This window comes from Caretta caretta, chromosome 13, assembly GCF_965140235.1.
Source record: "Caretta caretta isolate rCarCar2 chromosome 13, rCarCar1.hap1, whole genome shotgun sequence".
NCBI classification, from domain to species: Eukaryota; Metazoa; Chordata; order Testudines; family Cheloniidae; genus Caretta; species Caretta caretta.
In genome coordinates, this window is record NC_134218.1 from 43,182,247 (window position 1) to 43,204,703 (window position 22,457).

General features: G+C 51.3%; 1 protein-coding gene across 8 annotated transcripts; it reads left to right on the forward strand.

Annotated features, from left to right (window-relative positions):
- The first annotated feature begins 5,048 nt into the window (after positions 1-5,048).
- HNRNPC (heterogeneous nuclear ribonucleoprotein C) lies at positions 5,049-17,985 on the forward strand. 8 transcript variants are annotated; one of them, XM_075118988.1, is made up of 10 exons: positions 5,050-5,180; positions 7,708-7,863; positions 8,153-8,178; positions 13,892-14,155; positions 15,301-15,415; positions 15,952-15,999; positions 16,522-16,682; positions 17,128-17,241; positions 17,447-17,604; positions 17,685-17,985. In XM_075118988.1, the coding sequence occupies exons 4-10, from the start codon at positions 13,915-13,917 to the stop codon at positions 17,766-17,768; spliced, it is 921 nt and encodes a 306-aa protein (XP_074975089.1). In that variant the 5' UTR covers positions 5,050-5,180; positions 7,708-7,863; positions 8,153-8,178; positions 13,892-13,914; the 3' UTR covers positions 17,769-17,985. The 8 variants fall into 8 exon arrangements, with proteins under 8 accessions (XP_074975088.1, XP_074975094.1, XP_048690261.1 ...); XM_075118990.1 differs by having other exon boundaries at positions 13,895-14,155; XM_075118987.1 differs by lacking the exon at positions 7,708-7,863 and having other exon boundaries at positions 5,049-5,180.
- Positions 17,986-22,457: the final 4,472 nt, after the last annotated feature.

A 22,457-nucleotide genomic window follows, 5' to 3' on the forward strand; every position in this document is an offset into this window, starting at 1 on the left:
CTAACCCCCCCGTTACTTCCTGCGCTCCTGCCCCCTCACCTCCGCTCCGCCTGCTCCCCTGAACGCACTGCCTCTCCCTCACCTGAGAGGAAGAGGGGAGAAGCAGACCGGCAGCGTGTTCAGGGGAGCAGGCAGAGCGGAGGTAAGCTAAGGCAGGGGGTTGCGGGTGGGGGAGCCGCAGGAAGCAATGGGGGGGTGGAAAAGCAACACACCCGGGGGGAGGAGGCAGGGCTGGGGATTTGGGGAAGGGGTTAGGAAGAGGCAGAGTTGGGGCGGAGCCAGGGGCACGAAAAAAAAGTGGGGGCAGCCAAAAATTTTTTTGCTTGGGGCAGCAAAAATCCTAGAGCCGGCCCTGACTGGGCCCAGTCCTATTTAACATATTCATAAACTATCTGGGAAAAGGGGTAAACAGTGAGGTGGCAAAATCTGCAGATAATACAAAACTACTCAACATAGTTAAGTCCCAGGCAGACTGTGAAGAGCTACAAAAGGATCTCACAAAACTGGGTGACTGGGCAACAAAATGGCAGACGAACAAAATGTTGGGAATCATCAAGAAAGGGATAGATAATAAGATGGAAAATATCATATTGTCTCTATATAAATCCATGGTACACCGACACCTGGAATACTGCATGCAGATGTGGTTGCCCCATCTCGAAAAAGATCTACTGGAATTGGAAAAAGTTTAGAAAAGAGCAACAAAAATTATTAGGGGTATAGAACTGCTTCCGTATGAGGAGAGATTAATAAGACTGGTACTTTTCAGCTTGGAAAAGAGGCGACTAAAGGGGTATATGATTGAGGTCTGTAAAATCATGAGTGGTATAGAGAAAGTAAATAAGAAAGTGTTATTTACTCCTTCTCATAATACAAGAGCAAGGCATCCCCAAATGAAATTAATAGGCAGCAGGTTTAAAACAAAGTATTTTTTCATGCAACGCACTGTCAACCTCTGGAACTCCTTGCCGGAGGGTGTTGTGAAGGCCAGTACTATAACGGGATTCAAAAGGGAGCTAGATAGATTCATGGAAGATAGGTCCATCAATGGCTATTTGCCAGGATGAGCAGGAATGGTGTCCCTAGCCTCTGTTTGCCGGAAGTTGGGATTGGGTGACAGCGCACAGATCACTTGATGATAACCTGTCTGTTCATTCCCTTTGGAGCACCTGCCATTGGCCACTGTCAGAGGACAGGATACTGGCAGTGATGAGCTGGAGCTGGTTCACTGGAACAGGTTGTTACATTTAGAAGCCCTTTTAGAACCGGTTGTCCATCGAGGGACAACCGGTTCTAAAAGGGCTTCTAAATGAAACAAGCGGACAAAAGTGACACCTTAGGAGCCGACTCCATGGGTGCTCCAGGATTGGAGCACCCACAGGGAAAATTTGGTGGGTGCAGAGCACCCACTGGCAGCTCCCCGCCCGGCCCCAGGTCACCTCACCTCCGCTCTGCCTCCTCCCCTGAACGCACTGCCCCGCTCTTCTTCTCCGCCTCTCCCCAGGTTTCCCGCAAATCAGCTGTTCATGCAGGAAGCCTGGGAGGGCTGAGAAGCAAGCGGCAGCTTCGCGCTCAGGCCCAGGGAGGCGGAGGCAGAGCAGAGGTGAGCTGGGGTGCACGAGGAGGGCCGCTCGCACTGCAGCAGGTAACTTGGGGGGCGCACAGGGGAACCGCTCCCCGCCCCAGCTCGCCTCCACCTCCCTGGGCCTGAGCGCGAAGCCGCCACTTGCTTCTCAGTGCTCCCAGACTTCCCGCGTGAACAGCTGATTCGCGGGAAGCAGAACAGGGCAGATAAGCAAAGCGGGGCGGTGCGTTCAGGGGAGGAGGCGGAGGCGAGCTGGGGCCAGGCGCAGGGCGGGGAGCTGCCGGTGGGTGCTCTGCACCCACCAAATTTTCCCCGTGGGTGCTCCAGCCCAGGAGCACCCAGGGAGTTGGTGCCTAAGGCGCCACTTTTGATGTGACGGGTGGCGGGAGGGGCTGCTCCCCCCCTAGCTACGCTACCCCGCCTCTAGGAGCCAGAGGGACCTGCCGGCTGCTTCCTGGGAGCTACCCCAGGTAAGCACCACCAGGACTCCCCACCTCGCCCCCCAGCAGGTCCCTCTGGCTCTTAGGGGTGGTGGCGCAGTGGGCACCCACTACAGTGGCCCACAAGACCCTCCTGCCCTGTTCTGGGGGCAGTCAGGGGAGGGAGGTGGATGGGGCAGGGGTCCCGGGGGTGGTCATCAAGGAACACAGGGGGGTTGCATGGGGCAGGAGTCCCAGGGGGCGGGGGTGGGCCATGACCCCCTCGTGGGGTGAGGAGGGAACCGGTTGTTAAGATTTTGGCAGCTCATCACTGGATACTGGGCTTGATGGACCTTTGGTCTGACCCAGTATGGCCATTCTTATGTTCTTAAAACTCAAAAAAGAGTCCTACAAAAAGTGGAAACTTGGTCAAATTACAAAGGATGAATATAAACAAACAACAGAAGTGTGTAGGGACAAAATTAGAAAAGCCAAGGCAAACCGAGATCAAACTGGCTAGGGACATAAAAGGAAACAAGAAAACATTCTACACATACATTAGAAGCAAGAGGAAGACCAAGGACAGAGTAGGTGGGCTACTCAATAAGGGGGAAAAGACAATAACAGAAAATGTGGAAATGGCAGAGGTGCTTAATGACTTCTTTGTTTTGGTTTTCACCAAGAAGGTGGGTGGCGATTGGACGTCTAGCATAGTGAATGCCAGTGAAAATGAGCTCGGATCAGAGTCTAAAATACAGAAAGAACAAGTCAAAAATTACTTAGACAAATTAGATGTCCTCAAATCACCAGGGCCTGATGAAATGCATCCTAGAATACTCAAGGAGCTGACTGAGGAGATATTTGAGCCATTAGCTATTATCTTTGAAAAGTCATGGAAGACGGGAGACATTCCAGAAGACTGGAAAAGGGCAAATATAGTGCCCATCTACAAAAAGGGAAATAAGGACAACCCGGGGAATTACAGACCAGTCAGCTTAACATCTGTACCCAGAAAGATAATGGAGCAAATAATTAAGCAATCAAGTTGCAAACACTGAGAAGATAATAAGGTGATAAATAACAGTCAGCATGGATTTGTCAAGAACAAATTGGGTCAAACCAACCTGATAGCTTTCTTTGATAGGGTAACAAGCCTTGTAGATAGGGGGAAGCGGTAGATGTGGTATATCTTGACTTTAGTGAGGCTTTTGATACTGTCTCACATGACCGTCTCATAAACAAACTAGGGAAATAGAACCTAGATGGATCTACTATAAGGTGGGTGTATAACTGGTTGGAAAATCGTTCCCAGAGAGTAGTTTTCAGTGGTTCATAGTCATGCTGGAAGGGTATAATGAGTGGGGTCCTGCAGGGAATCGGTTCTGGGTCCGGTTCTGTTCAATATCTTCATCAATGATTTAGATAACGGCATGGAGAGTACATTTATAAAGTTTGCAGACAATACCAAGATGGGAGGGGTTGTAAGTGCTTTGGCGGATAGAATTAAAATTCAAAATTATCTGGACAAACTGGAGAAATGGTCTGAAGTAAATAGGATGAAATCAATAAGGACAAATGTGAAGTACTCCACTTAGGAAGGAACAATCAGTTGCACAACTGTAGTATTGCGTCCAGGTCTGGGCGCCACAGTTCAGGAAAGATGTGGACAAATTGGAAAAAGTCCAGAGAAGAACAAAAAAAATGATTAAAGGTCTAGAAAACATGACCTATGAGGGAAGATTGAAAAAATTGGGTTTGTTTAATCTGGAAAAGAGAAGACTGAGGGGGGGGACATGATCACAGTTTTCAAGTATATAAAAGGTTGTTACAAAGAGCAGGGAGAACAATTATTCTTCTTAACCTCTGGGGATAGGACAAGGAGCAATGGGCTTAAAGTGCAGCAAGGGAGGTTCAGGTTAGACATTATGAAAAAATTCCTGTCAGGGTGGTTAGGCGCTGGAATAAGTTGCCCAGGGAGGTTGTGGGAACTCCATTTTTGGGGATTTGTAAGAGCAGGTTGGACAAGCCCCTGTCAGAACTGGTCTAGAGAATACTTAGTCCTGCCAGGAGTGCGGGGACTAGACTAGACGACCTCTCCAGGCCCCTTCCAGTCCTACCCTTCTACGTGGGGAGGGGTCTGCACCCCAAGACCAGACCGCTCAGAGCCGGGCCCTGACGGAGTGGACGTCTGGCTCTTCCCACCTCGGCCCCGCCCCCTCAGCCCATTGCCCCTCCCGTCCGGCTCTATCTCAGCCCCTAGCCCTCTGCCCCGCCACTGTCGCTCATGGCCTCCCAGCTCCATCCCTTTCTGGCCCCACCCGACCCCAGAAACGGCCTCTGTCTGTGCTTGATTTAAGAGGGTCCGTTTCAAAACGGCCAATCGCCGTTACGGGACGGCAGCGGTCCGGCGCTGATTGGCGGAAGCACGACCTACCCGCTCCCGCGCTTTAGCCACTAGCCGATCCCACCGCAGGATCGCGAGAACCTTCGCTCACCAATGACAACGCGAGGAAACAGAGTCGTCATCATCCCCACGATGACCAATGGGAAGGCGTCAGGGCGCAGGCCCCGGATGCAATTCCGCCGACATGGAGCTCTTTCAGTCAATCAGACACAGTTGATTCCGCCTCTTCCTCGACTGCAGCTTATAAAACTTGAACGTGACAGATATGGCAGCCAACCAATGAGGATAAAAGCAGAGCGGTTGTGCGCTAAAAAATACCTTGAACCAATCACAGAGGTCCATAGGCTAGGGCGAGTTCTGATGAGTTGTTCAACCAATCAGAAAGGAAAATTGTTATAGGGACGGTGGGAGGGGGGAATGACAGGCCAGTCAGAGTGGAAAGTTGGAGCAGGGTCGGGGAGTGACACGTTCTTCAGCCAATCGTTATCTTAGTCTCCTTCCCATGTAGGAAAAAGGGGCAAAGCCCACTCCTGGCCTCGCCCTCATCCTCTTTGCTCTCATTGGCCAATATTCTGTTCGACTTCCATACTTGCCAATTACTGCTGAGAAAGGGGTTTCCCGCCCTCCAATGGGGGCGTGAAGGGGGCGGGCACAGATTAGTCCGGGCTGCGCGGCACAGAGGGTGGAGTGGACGCCATTTTGTGAGGAGCTCGGAGTGGGGTGGCTGCGGAGAGATAGTGAGAGTGACGCGGAGCCGTATTGGGGTCTAGCGGTGAGTGAGTCGCTCGGGAGCCTTTCCTGAGGGTTAATGGTGCGGTCCTGCCCCGGGAGGGGCGGGGGCATCTCTCCGGCCGCTGATGGTGGGGGCTGGGGCTCGACACACATATCCCCCCCTTCCCCGGGGGAATGGCGTGGCCCTGGAGCGGGGGCGGCGGGGACGACACGACACACACAGTCTCCTCCCCGGGTAATGGGGCGGGGACGACACATTCTTCTCCAGAAATAGTGGGTGGGAGGATATCTTGCCCCTCTCCCGGTAATGCTGAGGGGCTGGAGGGACATACCACACATTTCTCTCCGGTAATTGTGGGTGGGACGACATCTTGCGCCCCCCTCCTCCGGTAATGGTGCGGCCCCGGGGAGGGAAATCTACACTTTTGGGGGGAAGGCCAATGCCGGAAATGGGGATGATCTAATGGTCTGTTCCAGGGGAGAGATTTTTTTCTTCTGCCGGGGCGGGTAATGGCGCTGCCGAAACAGAAAATCTGTTTGTTCCCTAGAACTCGGAGATCAGGATGCGGGGGGGGTCGGGAAAACTGGCAGTGTAAATATCCTGCTCCTGCCCCCCCCCGGGGGGTGGAGAATGGCACGTCCTAGTGAGTAACTCTGTCCTGCCCCTTTGGAAGAGACCAAAATGGGGGCGGGGGAGGAGGGCTAACCCCACATGCATCCCCCTTTGTGCTGACTCCGGTGGCTGAGATGGCCGAGACCTGGAGGTTGGTGGGAGGGATGTCTGGGCTGGGCTGCCGTCTCCTTCCCCCAGGATGTCAGAATGGGGGGAGCCCAGATGTGCCTGTGGTGGTCGGGGGGGGGGGTTTGCATGAGGGTGCACAGACTGCCTCCATGGTCAGGGTCGGCTGGTACATATACTCTGCAACACATACACCTTGTTTGGGTCACTTGTGATGGTACTCCCATGGCAGGGATGGGCCACACATTCAGACCCCTTCCGGGAGGGGCAGCTAGCCCCCTTATCTCTGGTTCAAGAAGTGTCTGTAAATGGTCCCTGGGCACAAACATCACTGCAGGGATTTGGACAGCTGATGCGAATCTGGGCTGTGTCTGTGTCTACATGGGAGGTACCATCTAACCAAACTTTGTGTGAAACAGCAGGCATTTGGTGTCTGTTGTGACTCCAAACTGGACAGTGTCAGCCTCCTCACTATCACACCACCTCTCTGGGGTGACAGCAGGCTGGGGAAACAACCTGTGGAGCTCAAATCCTAGAGGCATGGCCTCGTGTAGATATTCTTGTTATGGGGGAGGGAGGGATAGCTCAGTGGTTTGAGCATTGGCCTGCTAAACCCAGGGTTGTGAGTTCAATCCTTGAGGGGGCCATTTGGGATTTGGGGTAAAATTTGGGGATTGGTCCTGCTTTGAGCAGGGGGTTGGACTAGATGACCTCCTGAGGTCCCTTCCAAACCTGGTATTCTAATGATTGTAATAATAAACATAGCAATAGGTGAGAGTGAGAGGATCCTGTTCCCCTATGCTGTAGGGTGGGACTCTGCCTTATTCCTAGTGATCAGAGATGGTTTGAAGGAGAGAGTGACTTACAATGTGACTTATACTGGGGTAATGCGGACCCTGCAGTTCAGGCTGTCCCTGAACCATGCCAGGGGAGCATGTGGTGGCAGTGTATACTAAAGGCACAGGACACTTCCTTTCCCAATGTCTCCCCCCACTACACTTCTTCACATCTAATCCACTTTGTCTGTGTTCTGAACCAGTGTGGTAATGAGCCCATCTACCCTGGGATCCTCCCCATCCATGCTGGATCAGATAGATGGGCCCATGTAGACAGGTATCTCTTTCACATCATATCCACGGCTCCTAGGGCCACAGGGCAGTGAGCCCACCTAGCCTGGTATCCCATCTCCAGCTATATCTAATGCTGGTCTCTTCAGAGAGAGAGAGAAGGCAGTCTCATCCCCTTTTCCAGTAACAAGCCACCTTCCGTAATACCTGACAGGGAGGGGAAGGGGATATTTTCTTCCAACCCCAAAAGGATGTGGTGCCTCAAACCCCCCACATTCCTGGAGTTCCAGTTAACTGACTTGCAGGTTCCTCTCCCCATCCTCTGTCAGGGTTGGCTCCAGCGTATGCATCCGATGAAGTGAGCTGTAGCTCACGAAAGCTCATGCTCAAATAAATTGGTTAGTCTCTAAGGTGCCACAAGTACTCCTTTTCTTTTAGCGTATATATGTTCTCCTTCCCTTCGCCCTCATTGTCTCATGGTGTGTGAACATGATGCACCTCCACTTGAAGCTGCCTCCTGCCACAAGCTCACAGATATCTGTGTACTCACAAGTCATTTGAGCTGCTTCCTTGGTGACAGGGGGAAGCAGAGATATTAAGATAGAGACAGAGTTTCATCGTACCCAGAGCCCTAACTGAACTAGGGCAGCTGTGAGCTTGGGGCCCCCTGGGAGGTAGGCAGGTCTCTTGGCGGGCGAATGGGAGATGCGTGCAGTGTTTCTGAGGAACCCTGACTCAATCTGTCCCTTCTCCTTTCACAGGGCAGCGAGGCGAAACCCCATCCCTTCTCACTGGAGCTCAGCTTCGTTTTAACCCCCCCTCCCCACACATGCACACCTCCCAATTTTATAGAGCCATTTTAACGGTGTCCCCGTGGCCTAGCGCTCCCTGCGCCAAACCGGAGCTGGATTTAAGATGTAATTTTTAAAGTCTCTATCTCTATTTTTTCTGCAGCAGCTGGGGTAGGTGAGGAGCCTTTTCGCCCCTCATAAGCTGACCTCTCCTCGGGTATTTTTAGAGTGAAATGATGATGTGCAAAGGGCTGTGATTGTCTCCTACCGAGAGCTCTCCCCAGGCGGTTCTGTGGTAACTGAGCTGGAACGGAGAGAGAGAGAGGGAGAGAACAGAAATGATCGTTGCTGACTTGACGTTTTGGCACCTCCCGTTTTTCTAATCTGGGCTATTTTTATTTTTGTTTTTTTACAGTGAGATTTTTTTGATCTTCAGCTACAGTAAGTTATTCCAATTTTTTTTTCCATTTTTCCTGCCTTTCCACTGATTTCCTTTTTATTGTTGTTGCTAGTTGCTATTACTATTATACTACTATAATGCTGATGACTTGACTATGCTGATATGTTGCTGATGGTGATGATAATGACACTGCTGATTTTTAACCGGATGAAATCGAGTTTTTCTGAGTGTTCCTGACTGTGGAAGGTTTTTAAATTTTTAAAGTGGATTGATCACGCTAACTCTTTTTTTTCCCCCCTGACTGCCTGGCTGCTGAGAGTGGGACCTGGTTTCTCCTGAATTGTTTTAGAACATCTCTGGAAGTCTGTATTTTTTTTTATTTTTTTATTTTTTATTTTTAATCTTTCATTTGTACAATTTTTAAACTGTTGCTGCAATATGATATCTGTGGTGCTTATCGCTCCTGATAGCGATGGCCCTTCCCCAAACAGCCCCTCTCCTCCTTTGACCCCCAAACCCTCCTCCCGCTCTTCCTCTACGCCGTCCTTCCCTCACAAACAACCCACCACAACGACATGGACACCCAGCCCGGAGCAGCAGCGGCAGCTGGTGGTACCACGTGCGGCGCAGATACAAATCCATCCTGGGCCATGGTAAGAGGTGTGAGGGCCAATAGGTTTTATTGCAAGCTTCAGCAGCCAGAATTAAAGGCCCTGGCATGGAGGAGGCATTGTTGTGTGTGCCAATGTTGTGTCTTAGGCATGGTCCAAGGTTAGCTTGCTGCAGAGACGTGCATTAGCAGAGGTGCAGGGGGCGGGGGGTTTTGCCATGGCAAGGGACATGGTCATGTGGCTCTGGTGGTGGGAGGGGAAAGACAGCCTGCTTGGTTATCACGGCTGATAAGTGTGGTCACATTTCCACCTCCACAAGCTGCGTCACAAGAAGAGTTCTGGGTTTGAGAGAGACAGGGGAAGGGAAGCCATGTAAATCCTGTTCTCAACACACAACTTGTCAGGCTCAGCTCCCCCAGACGTGCAGCCTTCCAGCATCGATGAACCTTTCTGCTGCTCTCCTCAGATGTCCCTTTCAGTGAGGAGCCTGGAGCTGAGCACAGGATCCCAGGTGGGATCTTCTGGACTTGTGTATAGAGGTACTCTCCCGTCCCTGCTCTGGGACCAGAGGCCTTTGTGTTTAAGAGTGTTGGACCTGAGTGCCAGGTCCCAGATGGGGTCTCCCTAGAGCTGTACGTAGGTTGTTCTCCCTTTTCTTGTCTGTGGTTGGTATGTGCAGAAGCAGCAGGGGGTTGAACCACCTCTGGGGATGGAGCATGCTGACTCACCATTCAGTGACATGCTCTCAAGTCCTGGAGTCCTCACCAAGCTCTGCTGAGGTCCCTCAATCCTGACTTGCAGCTGCCCCTGCTATTTTAGTCCAAGGGCTTCTGTAGCAGGGACTGTCAGTGGCACCATGTTTGTTGTATGGTCCTTGAGCTCCTGGCAGGTGCTCAGTCTGGCCTGTTGAAATGCAGGTGTGTTAATCTCACCAGCCCCCAATGCTTTGACCTTTTGGGGTGTGGGGCTGTGTTTGGGTGTGGAGGGCAACAATCTTCTGTGCAGCAGGGCTGAGTGTAAAGGGTGAATGCCATTCTGAGAGATGGGGGACAGTTCTCAAGAAGTCTTCCAGACCTCTGTTCCCTTCCCCTCCCAGCCCCCAGCAGGTCCATGAAAGAGCATCCCCTTCATCAGAGGCAAGTGGAAACAAAGCTGCACTCCATCTCCATGTTGTGCAGCATTGCCCCCATGCTGATCCCTGCCTCCTACTCGTGATGTACAGTGCCTGTATGCTGCCCTAGGCCCATCGTATTCTGTGCAGAAGGGGGTTGAACACCCCCTTCAGATGGGACAAGTCATTGCTCTTTCATGAAAGGCTTGTTGTCTGTAGGGTGGCTGGGAAGGCATGCAAAGAATATCAGGGAGGGAGAGCACTTGGTGAAGTGCTTGGGTCTCAGGTGAGCCCCTGTGTTGCTGGGTGACCCAGGGAAGGTCACTCTGCCTCCTTCTGAGTTGGCTGGTGTGGAGCACAAGGCAGGATCTGCATGAGTCCAACCCCTCACCACTCCCAGTTTGGAAATGGCCTCAGGAAGAAAGGATCCAGGGTCCACGTGAGCCAAGATAGGGCTTCTCATTCCCATCCAGCCTGTCTGCTTCGCAAAGAGATTGGGACGGCTCCTCTTAGAGAATGGAGGGTTACACAACAACGGGTGATAGATCGGATCCTGGTATTTGCAGCCGCATTACAGAACAAAGGGCAGAATTAATGAAATGGAAAGGCAGTTAGTGTGCTGGAGGATGGTGTGGATTGCACTCTCAGCAAATTTGCGGATGATACTAAACTGGGAGGAGCGGTAGATACGCTGGAGGGCAGGGATAGGATACTGAGGGACCTAGACAAATTGGAGGATTGGGCCAAAAGAAATCTGATGAGGTTCAATAAGGATAAGTGCAGGGTCCTGCACTTAGGACGGAAGAACCCAATGCACAGCTACAGACTAGGGACCGAATAGCTAGGCAGCAGTTCTGCGGAAAAGGACCTAGGGGTGACAGTGGACGAGAAGCTGGATATGAGCCAGCAGTGTGCCCTTGTTGCCAAGAAGGCCAATGGCATTTTGGGATGTATAAGTAGGGGCATAGCGAGCAGATCGAGGGACGTGATCGTTCCCCTCTATTCGACTTTGGTGAGGCCTCATCTGGAGTACTGTGTCCAGTTTTGGGCCCCACACTACAAGAAGGATGTGGATAAATTGGAGAGAGTCCAGCGAAGGACAACAAAAATGATTAGGGGTCTGGAACACATGACTTATGAGGAGAGGCTGAGGGAACTGGGATTGTTTAGTCTGCAGAAGAGAAGAATGAGGGGGGATTTGATAGCTGCTTTCAACTATGTGAGAGGTAGTTCCAGGGAGTATGGTTCTAGACTGTTCTCAGTGGTGGAAGAGGACAGGACAAGGAGTAATGGTCCCAAGTTGCAGGGGGGGAGGTTTAGGTTGGATATTAGGAAAAACTTTTTCACTAGGAGGGTGGTGAAACACTGGAATGCGTTGCCTAGGGAGGTGGTGGAATCTCCTTCCTTAGAAGTTTTTAAGGTCAGGCTTGACAAAGCCCTGGCTGGGATGATTTAATTGGGTATGGGTCCTGCTTTTGAGCAGTGGGTTGGACTAGATGACCTCCTGAGGTCCCTTCCAACCCTGATATTCTGTGATTCTATGCTGCTGCCAAAAAGGAAATAGTTTCATGCCATGGACACATAGCCAGTGGAACTCCCCATCACATGGTGGCGTTGAGGAGGCCAAGAGGTTGGTAGGGTTCAGGCAGATTGGGCATGTGCATCCAGAGTTCCATTAGCCAGGGTTAAGGCTGGGATAGCCAAAAGTACTGTGGGGGGCTATTGCCCATGTCCCAAACTCCTAGGCTCCTTTTGGAAATCCCAACCTAAAACCAAGGGTGGAAGGAATCTAAGCTTTCCTCCTTCCGACCCTGAATTGACTCCTAACTGAGGGGGTTGGGGGGAAATTGCCTGCTGCAGGGTTTCTTAGCCCTTCCTCTGAGGTGGTGGCTGCTGCCAGGTGATTCTGGGCCAGACAGAGCACTATGTGACTGGATCTGACACTGGCTGTATTCCAGGGTCAGGAAAAGTTGGAGAGCTAGGCAGGTGCCTAGGGCTAGGTGTTGGGCATCTCTTCTCTGTAGGTATTGCAGTCTCTTCTGCAGGCACAGATGCTCTGGGGGCTTGTATACAAAGTGTTACTCATACACTTGAAGGACAGAAAATGATGATCTAGCTTGACCTCGTGCGCATCAGGCTACAGAATCTCACCCATATGTTCCTGTAATAGGCCCGTAACCTCTGGCTGAGTTACTGAAGTTCTCAAATCTTGATTTAAAGACTTCAAGTTACAGAGAAGCCACCATTTACTGTAGTTGAAACTATCAAATGGCCCGTGTTCCACATTGCAGAGGAAGGTGAACCCCTCCTCCCCGCCCGGTCTCTGCCAGTCTGTTCTGGGGGGACATTACTTCCTGACCCCAAATGTGGCGTTTAGACTCTGAGCATGTGGGCAAGATCCACCAGGCAGACACCTGGGAAAGAACTCTCTCTAGTAACTCAGCCCTTCCCATCTAGTGTTTCATTTTTGACTGTTGGGGATATTTGCTAATAGAAGTCACAGATGGACCTTTTGCCATTTTAGGCAGCCTTATATCATCCCTTCCATAAACTTGTAAAATTCGGTCTTGAAACAAATTAGTGGTTTTTTGCCTCCACTTCTCCCCTTGGCAAGGGGTCTTGGAGTCATTTTGGATAGTTCCCTGAAAACATCCACTCAATGTGCAGTGGCAGTCAAAAAAGCAAACAGAATGTTGGGAATCATTAAGAAAGGGTAGATAAGACAGAAAATATATTTCTTCTATATAAATCCATGGTACACCCACATCTTGTATACTGCATGCAGATGTGGTCGCCCCATCTCAAAAAATATATATTGGACTTGGAAAAGGTTTAGAAAAGGGCAACAAAAATGATTAGGGGTTTGGAACAGCTGCTGTATGAGGAGAGATTAATAAAACAGGGACTTTTCAGCTTGGAAAAGAGACGACTAAGGGGGGGATATGATAGATGTCTATAAAATCATTACTGGTGTGGAGAAAGTAAATAAGGAAGTGTTATTTACTCCTCATAACACAAGAACTAGGGACCACCAAATGAAATTAATAGGCAGCAGGTTTAAAACAAAAGGAAGTATTTTTTCACACAATGCACAGTCAACTTGTGGAACTCCTTGCCAGAGGATGTTGTAAATGCCAAGACTGTAACAGGATTCAAAAAAGAACTAGATAGATTCATGGATAGGTCCATCAATGGCTATTAGCCAGGATGGGCAGGGATGGTGTCCCTACCCTCTGTTTGCCAGAAGCTGGGAATGGGTGACAGGGGATGGATCACTTGCTGATTACTTGTTCTGTTCATTCTCTCTGGGGCACCTAGCATTGGCCACTGTCGGAAAACAGGATACTGGGCTAGATGGTCCTTTGATCTGACCCAGTATGGCCATTCTTATGGTCTTCCAGAACTTCAATCCTATGATGGTTACAAACCTGTCTCTCATTTCAAGCCTAAACTTGTTGATGGCCAGTTTATATCCATTTGTTCTTGTGGCTCTTAACTACATTGGCTCTTAACTAAAATAACTCCTCTTCCTCCCTGGTGTTTATCCCTCTGATGTATTTATAGAGATCAGTCACATCTCCCCTCAGCCTTTACTTTGTTAGGCTAAATGAGGCAAGCTCCTTAAGTTTCCCCTCATAAGGTAGGTTCTCCATTCCTCTGATCATCCTAGCAGGCTTTCTCTGGACCTGTTCCAGTTTGAATGCATCTTTCTTAAACATGGGAGACCGGAATTGCACACCGTATTCCAAATGGGCTCTCATCAGTGCCTTGTACAATGGTAATTCTAAAAGGGGGTGGATCTGTCTGTTCCCGGATCACTGTGTAGCCATGACCAAGCCTTCCAATTGCTCGCCCAAGTCTAATTGTGTGCCTCGTGTTGTGACTGGAGGTTCTGAGATCGCGGTCCCTTTTCATAAAGAACTTGGATGCCTGGATGGAAGGCAGTGGAGATGGGACCTGGCTCTGAGATGCAGGGAGATGGGGTGTGGTCATTCCTGTGACTGTCCCTCTGACCAGCTTTCCCCACCCCAGCAGGTCTGTGCTGCGTGTGAGACATGGCCAGCAACGTCACCAACAAAACAGACCCACGCTCCATGAACTCGCGTGTATTCATCGGGAATCTCAACACACTGGTGGTGAAGAAGTCTGATGTGGAGGCTATCTTCTCCAAGTATGGCAAAATTGTGGGCTGCTCTGTGCACAAGGGCTTTGCCTTCGTGCAGTACGTCAACGAGCGGAATGCCCGCGCTGCTGTGGCCGGGGAGGATGGCCGGATGATCGCAGGCCAGGTTCTAGGTGAGCGCCTCCTGGCTGCATCCCTAACTCAGATCAGACACCTCTTCATGCACAGTGAGGAGTATCACGGGGTTAGCACAGGCAAAGTCCTAGGTGAGCGTCTCCTGGCTGCATCCCTAACCCAGACCAGACAGTCCCCCAGCCTCGCATACCCGGGAGATGTCAGGGATAGCATTGGCCTGGTCCCAGGTGAGCACCTCCTGCCTGCCCTAAACCTACCGTACCATACCAGGGAGATTGCTGGCCAGACCCTTGGTGGGTGTCCCCAAGTTGTGCCTCCTGCCCCATCTGCGCGCACTGCAGAGGATAAGCTGATCACCAGCCAGGTTCTGTGAGAGCTTCACCCAACACTCCCACCCTAGCTAGTTGTTCAGCTGTTGAGGTGCCCCCCTGCAGCACCTAGTCACAGGAGCTAGGAGGGAGCAGGAGAAATGTGAACATGGAATAGATGGGGGTGGGTCGGGAGCTGGGATGGGGGGGTTCCCAGAGTGGCAGGTTTCTGACCCTCTGCAGATCTCTGATACAAGAGATGCCGCTGCCTCTTCCACCAGGGCTCAGGTTTATCTCAGAAGCTGTTAGAGGCACTGGCCAGCAGCCAACAGTGACCTAGTGCTGATCTGTCAAGGGAGGTGGGTATGATGCTCAAGAGGTCTTGGGCACAGGGGTGTGAATCGGAGGGTGTCTGTGGGGCTCTGTGGAGACTGAGGCACCCATTATGCAGTCTGCCCCTTTCCCTGTTGCCAGTGCTTGGCCGGGTCACTGACACACACAGGCCCTGTTGCAAGCTGGATAAACTGTAATCACAGTCTGCAGTTGGGAATTTTCTCTGGGCAAGCCTTGCATGTGTGGGGAGCCTTCCCATTGCTTGGCCCCTGTGGTGTGTGTCTGCTTCCCCACTGCCAGCTGTTCCCCATGGCCCGTTTGGTGGGACTGGGTACTGAGTTGTGCTGGAGAGGGACATGGATCATGCTATCACTTCATGCCTGTGAGCTGCACTGGTCAGAGCTAGCACTCCAGTGGGGGAGAGCGGCTCTGATCCAGGAGCTGTCCCCTGTGGGCCTGGCTCCAGTCAGTTGAAGTGTTTAGTTCCTCACACCAATGAGGAGTAGGGGTGTCTGCTCAGCATATGTCTGCTTCTCTCTCAGACATCAACCTGGCGGCTGAGCCAAAGGTGAACCGGGGCAAGGCGGGCGTGAAGCGGTCGGCAGCGGAGATGTACGGGTCAGTAGCTGCACCACCTTCTCCGTCCCCTCTAGTCAGGTCGGGACCCTTATGTTTTTTATATCGCGTTCATGCCCTGCGTGGGCACTTCTTCTCTCTGTCTCTTTCTGTCTCCCAGAGGTGGGGAGGGATGTCAGGAAGTGGCTGCACATTAGATGCCTCCCTTGGGTGTCTCGGGCTGCCTAGGCCCCTGCCCCAAGTGTGTGAATTGCTGTGGCTCCCTGGGTGTGGGAGGTCCTGCCCAGGCCCGTCCCAGCTCATCTCACGTGGCCCTGGGTAGCAGGCTAGCTGGAGAGACAGGTGCTGGTGGGTTTGCTTAGCAAAGCTACCCCTCCCTCCTGCAGCATGGCTCCTTGTGTGTGTATAACTTGCACTCAGAAGCCAGTGAGTCCCTTAGGCTGGGCTTCTGGGTCCTATCTCCCTCCATGAGGAGCAGGTTCGGTGCAGCAGCACCTCTTTCTCCACTTCCTCAGCAGGGTCCCTCCTCACCATCATCTCCTCCTTCTTCTCTCCCCCCCCCCCCCCCCCCGGCTATCTGCCCATCCTGACCATGTCTCATGGGCTTTCTCTTCCAGGTCCTCCTTCGACCTGGACTATGATTTCCAGCGGGATTACTATGACAGGTACGTTGAGTGTCCTGGGAGGATGACACTAAGCTTTAACACTGCACACACAATCTCTCAGGGGGCGTAGATGCCACTGTAACACTCTATTTGAGCGTAAGCTTTCGTGAGCTACAGCTCACTTCATCGGATGCATACCGTGGAAAGTACAGAAGATCTTTTATACACACAAAGCATGAAAAAATGGGTATTTACCACTACAAAAGGTTTTCTCTCCCCCCACCCCACTCTCCAAGAAAATTTTTTGTAGTGGTAAACACCCATTTTTTCATGCTTTGTGTGTATAAAAGATCTTCTATACTTTCCACAGTATGCATCCGATGAAGTGAGCTATAGCTCACGAAAGCTCATGCTCAAATAAATTGGTTAGTCTCTAAGGTGCCACAAGTCCTCCTTTTCTTTTTGCGAATACAGACTAACACGGTTGTTACTCTGAAACCTGTAACACTCTGCAGCTCAGTGTGCAGGTGGGTGCGTGGAGGTCCTGTTGCTTGGGGGTCACTGTTTTCCTCCTGCTCCTAGGATGTACAGCTACCCCGCACGTGTGCCCCCACCTCCCCCCATCGCCCGGGCTGTGGTGCCTTCCAAACGCCAGCGTGTCTCTGGCAACACCTCTCGCCGAGGCAAGAGTGGCTTTAATTCCAAGAGTGGTCAGCGAGGATCATCCTCCAAGTCTGGTAAATGTACGTGTCGGAGCCTGCAGTGCTGACTTCAGGGGCCTGGGGCGGGGTCAGACGGGCTGCGGGTGCCAGACTAGGGTGACCAGATGTCCTGTTAAAATCGGGACTGTCCCGATTTTTAGGTCTTTGTCCCGCGTTCCGACTGATGCACGGTCGGGACGCCATTTGTCCCGATATTGCAGCTTTGGCTGCTCTTGCGTGTGTGGTTTTTTTTAAAAATTATTTTATTTATTTATTTATTTGCTTCCCCTATGTGTCCCAATATTTTACCCGTTAAATCTGGTCACCCTATGTCAGACCCACCTTGAGTAGTGTGTACTGATACTAACTTACCCTTCTTGCCAGTGTGGGGTCTAAGGGCCCTGCATTCCAGAGTTGGGGTTGTAGCCTGTACCTTGTTGGGATGGGTCCTAGTGTCAATCAGTCCCCTGCTTCTCTTGGGTTTCAGTGAAAGGTGATGACATCCAGACCATTAAGAAGGAGCTGACCCAGATCAAACAGAAAGTGGATTCGCTGTTGGAGAGCCTGGAAAAGATTGAGAAGGATCAAAGTAAACAGACGGGTGAGAGGGGGGGTGGAGAAGGGCGTGGGGCTCTCTCGAGGGACCCATGTTGGTTTGTCCTGGGTGTGGAGCTGTGGCAGGGTTGGGAGAATGTCCCCCTCCATGGAGTGTGCTTTGTTCAGGGCAGCTTCAGCTCCCTGGATGGGGGGTGGGCACAAGGCCCTGGGGCAGTGTTTTTCCTTACACCCATCCTCACCCCCTTTAGAGATGAAGAATGAGAAGTCTGAGGAGGAGCAGAGCAGCAGCTCCATGAAGAAGGAGGAGAGCAACGTGAAGATGGAGTCTGAGGCTGGGGCAGACGACTCTGCTGAGGAGGGGGACCTGCTGGACGATGACGATAATGAGGATCGAGGGGATGACCAGGTATGAACCCTGAAGCCAGAGAGAGCCAGGGCAGAGTGGGTGTCACTGTAGCTAATCCCTTCCTGTCCCCTCTCTCTCAGCTGGAATCCATCAAGGGTGACGAGAAGGAGGCGGAGGAAGGAGAGGACGACAGAGACAGTGCCAATGGTGAAGATGACTCCTAAGCCACTGGCGTAACCCCTCCCAGCAAGGCGCCCACCTGAGATTGAGCCTGTCACTGGCCCCTCCCCAGCCTCCTTCTCACTGCCCGTCCATGTGTTCATGGTGTTGTCTCCTGCTGCACCCCTGGCTCTCCCCATAGTTCTGTTAAATCCCCTGTCATTTTCCTCTTTTAATTTTGATACCTCTATGATTTAACAATAAAAAAAAGTATGGTTTTTACCTCGTGCATCTACCTGTATCTGTCCACCTGGGGGTACCCTCTGGCCCAGCATATGTAGTGGCATCTGCCACAGTGGAGGGAGATTATGGCATAGAGCAATTGGGGAAGGGGACACTCAGGAGCAGGATGTACCACAAGAAGTTTTTGGTGGGGGATGCATGTCTCCTAGTGCAAGCCAGGGGTTTGTGCACTAGCAGATATCCCACTCCGGGAGCTTAGAGTATTGTTTCTCCAGACGTAGTATCAACTGGGCTCAGGCTGCTACCTTGTCTGCTGGGATGGGAGGTTTAAAGGACACAACCTGATTAAGGAGCACTAATGCTTGAGCCCCATCATAGTTAATGAATGTGCATCAGAAAAGCAAGGAGGTGGCTGCTGCTTCCAGTTCACATTTGAGACACAGAAACCCTGACTCTTCCAACCAAGTTTACCCTTTCTGAGGTTAAACACAGGCCTCTGTACTTGTACGGTGGGAGAGAGGAGCATAAATCTGATTGTTCACCCCCTTTTAAGACCAAAATGTTGAGAACTTGTCTGTGGGTGAGGGCTGAGAGCTTGCAAGCTTGTCTTTCACCAACAGAAGTTGGTCCAATAAAAAAAACTCACCCACCTTGTGTCTCTAATAGCCTGGGACCAAGAGAGCTACAACACCACCACCAGCAGTTCTGTTGTCACGTTTGAGCTGCAGAAAAAGTGAGAATTTCTCATAGATTCTTCTCACTTCAGGTTTTCTCTGTCAAGTTGAAAAACTGTCTTGTGGTTGGGAAGAATGTGTTGATTCATGAATTTTCTCATGGTCATTTCATATAAATACATCTCTTTACCTGTACAGAGCAAAACTCCTGGGAAAAATGTAAGAAAGGATGTCCTGAAAGAGACCCAGGTGATCTAGGTACAAGCCTGTCTTTACTTAAGACTTGCTGTATGACTCAGGGCATCTTGCAGAATCTCTGTGCCTCATTGCCTCAGTGGGGATAATGCTGCTCTGCCTCATGGAGCCATGAGGGTGTTTGAGCCGCACTAAAGGGGCTTCAATAGGAGGCATCTAAGAAAGTTTGCACCAAGTTCCGTGGATCAGGTAAGAAACAAATGCCACTCCCTGTGCAAGCAAGGTGAGTAGACTCCATGGGTCTCCCTGGCACCCTTCCTCTGCAGCCCTAATGTACCTGGGAAGTGCTTAGCTGCTCCAATCATGGCCACAGTAGAAAACCAGACATGGGCTCCAGCTGTGGGTAAAATTACCAGGAGGAACACTGAGGAGGTGATTCCTGGCCCAGCCATGCAATTGCATAGAACAAGACCCTTTCATTCACAGCATAGGCAGGATGATGTGTCTGGGGTACACTAATGACAGGAGGTGGTCACGTCCTGTATATGCAGGGGAGAATGACACTGCCAGAACTGAGGCACTTCCTGGCTTGCGGGGGAGGCAAAGCAGCCACTACTGACCTGCTTTAGGGGGATGGGATGGTATTGGCCAGACTGGCACTTCTGGTTTCTGTGAAGGGATGACACTTGGCAGGCATTTGGAAGAGGGAGAGACTACTGGCAGGATACTGGGCAGTTCTGGTTTCCAGAGGGAGGCTTGCTGGAGGCTGCAGGGCAGGAGGTGGCCATGGGTCAGCTTCCATCTCCACCCCCTGCCCTCCAATATGTGCACCAAGTAGGGAGGAGAGCAGTGAAATGCCCCAGGGACTTCCTGGTGCCCTGAATAGACTGTTGTCCCTGATCTGGCTTGTTTGGCATGTATGGGAAATGTAGTCTCTCCAGTCTCTAACTTCTACCAGTGCTTTCCTACTGCAGTGCATCATGGGAAGCCCAATGTTTATCACATTCTCTCCCAGCCAGGCCTCAGTGCATCAGGGAAGTTGTAGTTCCCCTGCCCTATATCCAGCCTGCTAAGCCCCCCTTGGTGCAGCCCAACCAATAGTGGTGTTTTTGTTTTGGAGTTTAAGGTTATTTGTTATTTTACAAAGACTGCATCTGGCGGCACAAAGATTATTCTCCAGAATGTCACCCTACCCCCACCTCCCATCTCTGGCAGGTAATGGTCCCTTCGTCAGTGTCTGACTTTAAGCTCATTCTCTGCACATTGCCCACATCCTGGGGAAGGTGCTGGGCCTCTAAACACCCACAAGGACCGCATGTTCATAAAATGTTACTCATGTGCATGAGTTTGCAGGATCAGAGCCAAACCCAGAGTCACGTAATTCTACTCTGGAGTTAATGACATTATAAATTAGATTTTTGGAAGTTACTTGACTATGAAATCTACAGCCTAAACCAGTTTTCCAGTAAAATATTTTCAATTAGTATTCGTTGCTTTTAAGTGCACCAAGACAAGTTACCTTCGAAGGGGTGTGTGTGACATTGTTAACACGTGACCCCATTAAGTTAGAAAATAATCAGAATATTAATTAGAGAAGGTTAAGGAGTAATTTGATTATTTGTTTCCCATGTAGTTACTTAGACTATTATGGCAGAGAAAGGTAGAACACAATTCAGTCCCTGGAAGTTGAAGCTAAACAAATTCAGACTAATACTAAGGTGTTAAATGAAACATTGGAACAATTTACCAAAGGTTGTGGTCGATTCTCCATTGATGCCCATTGACTGGCTGACCACCCTCTCTGGCCCGACTGAAATCCCCAAATGGTCTGGCTTGTGGGAACTTTTGACTAAGCAGCACATGGCTACAATGCTCCAATCTTGCCACTGAAACACTCACTAAGGAAAGGGATGTATTTTTAACTTCTGGATCTAGAGGAACCAGTGCTCTATGAGTGGGAGGCCTGGAATTGTGCACTGCTGCCTTGCGCACCTCAAGGCCATCTGAGCAGTGTCTTGCTGTTTCTAAGGTGACTGGCACTTATCAAGCAACACAGCAGCATGAGAATGGGTAAGAGAGGTGAGCCAGAACTCCCCCCAGCCACCATCTCAGCACAAGAGGATCCTGGTCACATGCATCCGCTTAGCCTCGGGCCAACCAGGCAACCCCCAGAACTGTCTGCAGAAAGATGCTGAAGAATGCCTTTGAAGGGGAGGGTGGAGGCAGCTGCTGGGACATGGTAAACACTCTCCTCCCCACAAACAGGCATGGAAGATGAATTTCACAGATGCCAGAGGAATCTGCTGATTGGGAATGTGGAAGTGGTGGCTATACAGAGCCTGGGATCTCCCAGGGAACACAATGCTCATGAGCTGCTACCTAGCCTTGCTTCAGTCCCTTCACTATTACACAGCTAACCAGCACAGAAAGCTGCTAATGATGGCAACATGGTCCACTTGGGAGAGCACCAGTCTGGAAGTCAGAACAGCTGGGTTCTACTTCCAGCTCTGCCACAGACCTGTTGCATGGTCTAGGGAGAGTACATGCCCCAGTTCCCACATACAAACAGCACTGCAGGCCCATTGGGATCTTTTGGCTGTTGATGAGTGCTGTTGTCTCTGTTACCTGAGAGAAAGCTGCTGTTCCTTCCAGCTGATCCATCAGCTTCTCAGCAAGATCTATCCAGGCCTGAGAGGCAGATGTCAGTGAATGCTCTGGAATCAGGCACCCATCCACCGCCACATGGGCACAGTGCAATGAGCGTGAGGCCAGTCAGCAGAGGGCAAGGAGAGCACAGAGTGAGATGGGCAGCTCCAGAAAGGGTGGACTCACTGTAAATGGCATGTGCCTCAAGCCCATCCTGGCCCATCCAACCAAACTCACTTGCCCCTATCCGCCACTTCCCACCCATCCAACTCCTGCCCCCTGGGACTCCCACACCTATCCAACTGCCCCTGACCACCACCAGCAGAACCTCCTCCCATCCAACTGCTCCCTGTCCCCTGACTGCCCCCAGGACCTCCTGCCCCTTATCTAACACCCCCCCACACACTCCCTTACTATGCTGCTCAGAGCAGTAGGACTGGCAGCTGCCCCGCTTGGCCAGAGCCAACCACACTGCCGCGCTGCCTGGCAGGAGCTCGCAGCCCTACCCCCCAGAGTGCTGGTGGCATGGTGAGCTGACGCTCTGGGGTAGGGGGAACAACAGGGGAGGGGCTGGGCACTAGCCTCCCCAGCCAGGAGCTCAAGGCCCAGGTAGGGCGGTCCCATGGGCCATAGTTTGCCCACCTCTGCTCTACTCCATCTGTATGGCCTCCTTTGCTATGTGGCCCTTCACCTGGTAGGTGAAAGCCAGAATCTGCAGTGCCAGGAAGGCTCAGAGTAAGAAATATATAGAGGGGCCCCTCCCCCTATAAACAGCTCATTGGTGGGCTGGGAAGGGTGTGACTGTATGGAATGGGTTGTCAGTTCTACTTCTCCCAAATCTACTCTGGTTCCAAGCAGCAATGAGTTAGTGGGATGAACGGGCACCAGGATTGTACAACTATGAGAGGAACCAAGGAAGTTTTACAACTGAAAAGCCATGGGAGGGGATGGCTGCACCTAGGCACTAGACCAGGGATGGGCAAAATTTTTGGCCCA

Bases quoted from the DNA above. Each gene is read 5' to 3' on its own strand.
- HNRNPC (XM_075118987.1), top strand. From the start codon at position 13,915: ATGGCCAGCAACGTCACCAACAAAACAGACCCACGCTCCATGAACTCG. The intron at 15,416-15,951 runs GTCGGGACCCTT...TTTCTCTTCCAG, and splicing joins TCTCCGTCCCCTCTAGTCAG to GTCCTCCTTCGACCTGGACT. The intron at 16,000-16,521 runs GTACGTTGAGTG...TCCTGCTCCTAG, and splicing joins CAGCGGGATTACTATGACAG to GATGTACAGCTACCCCGCAC.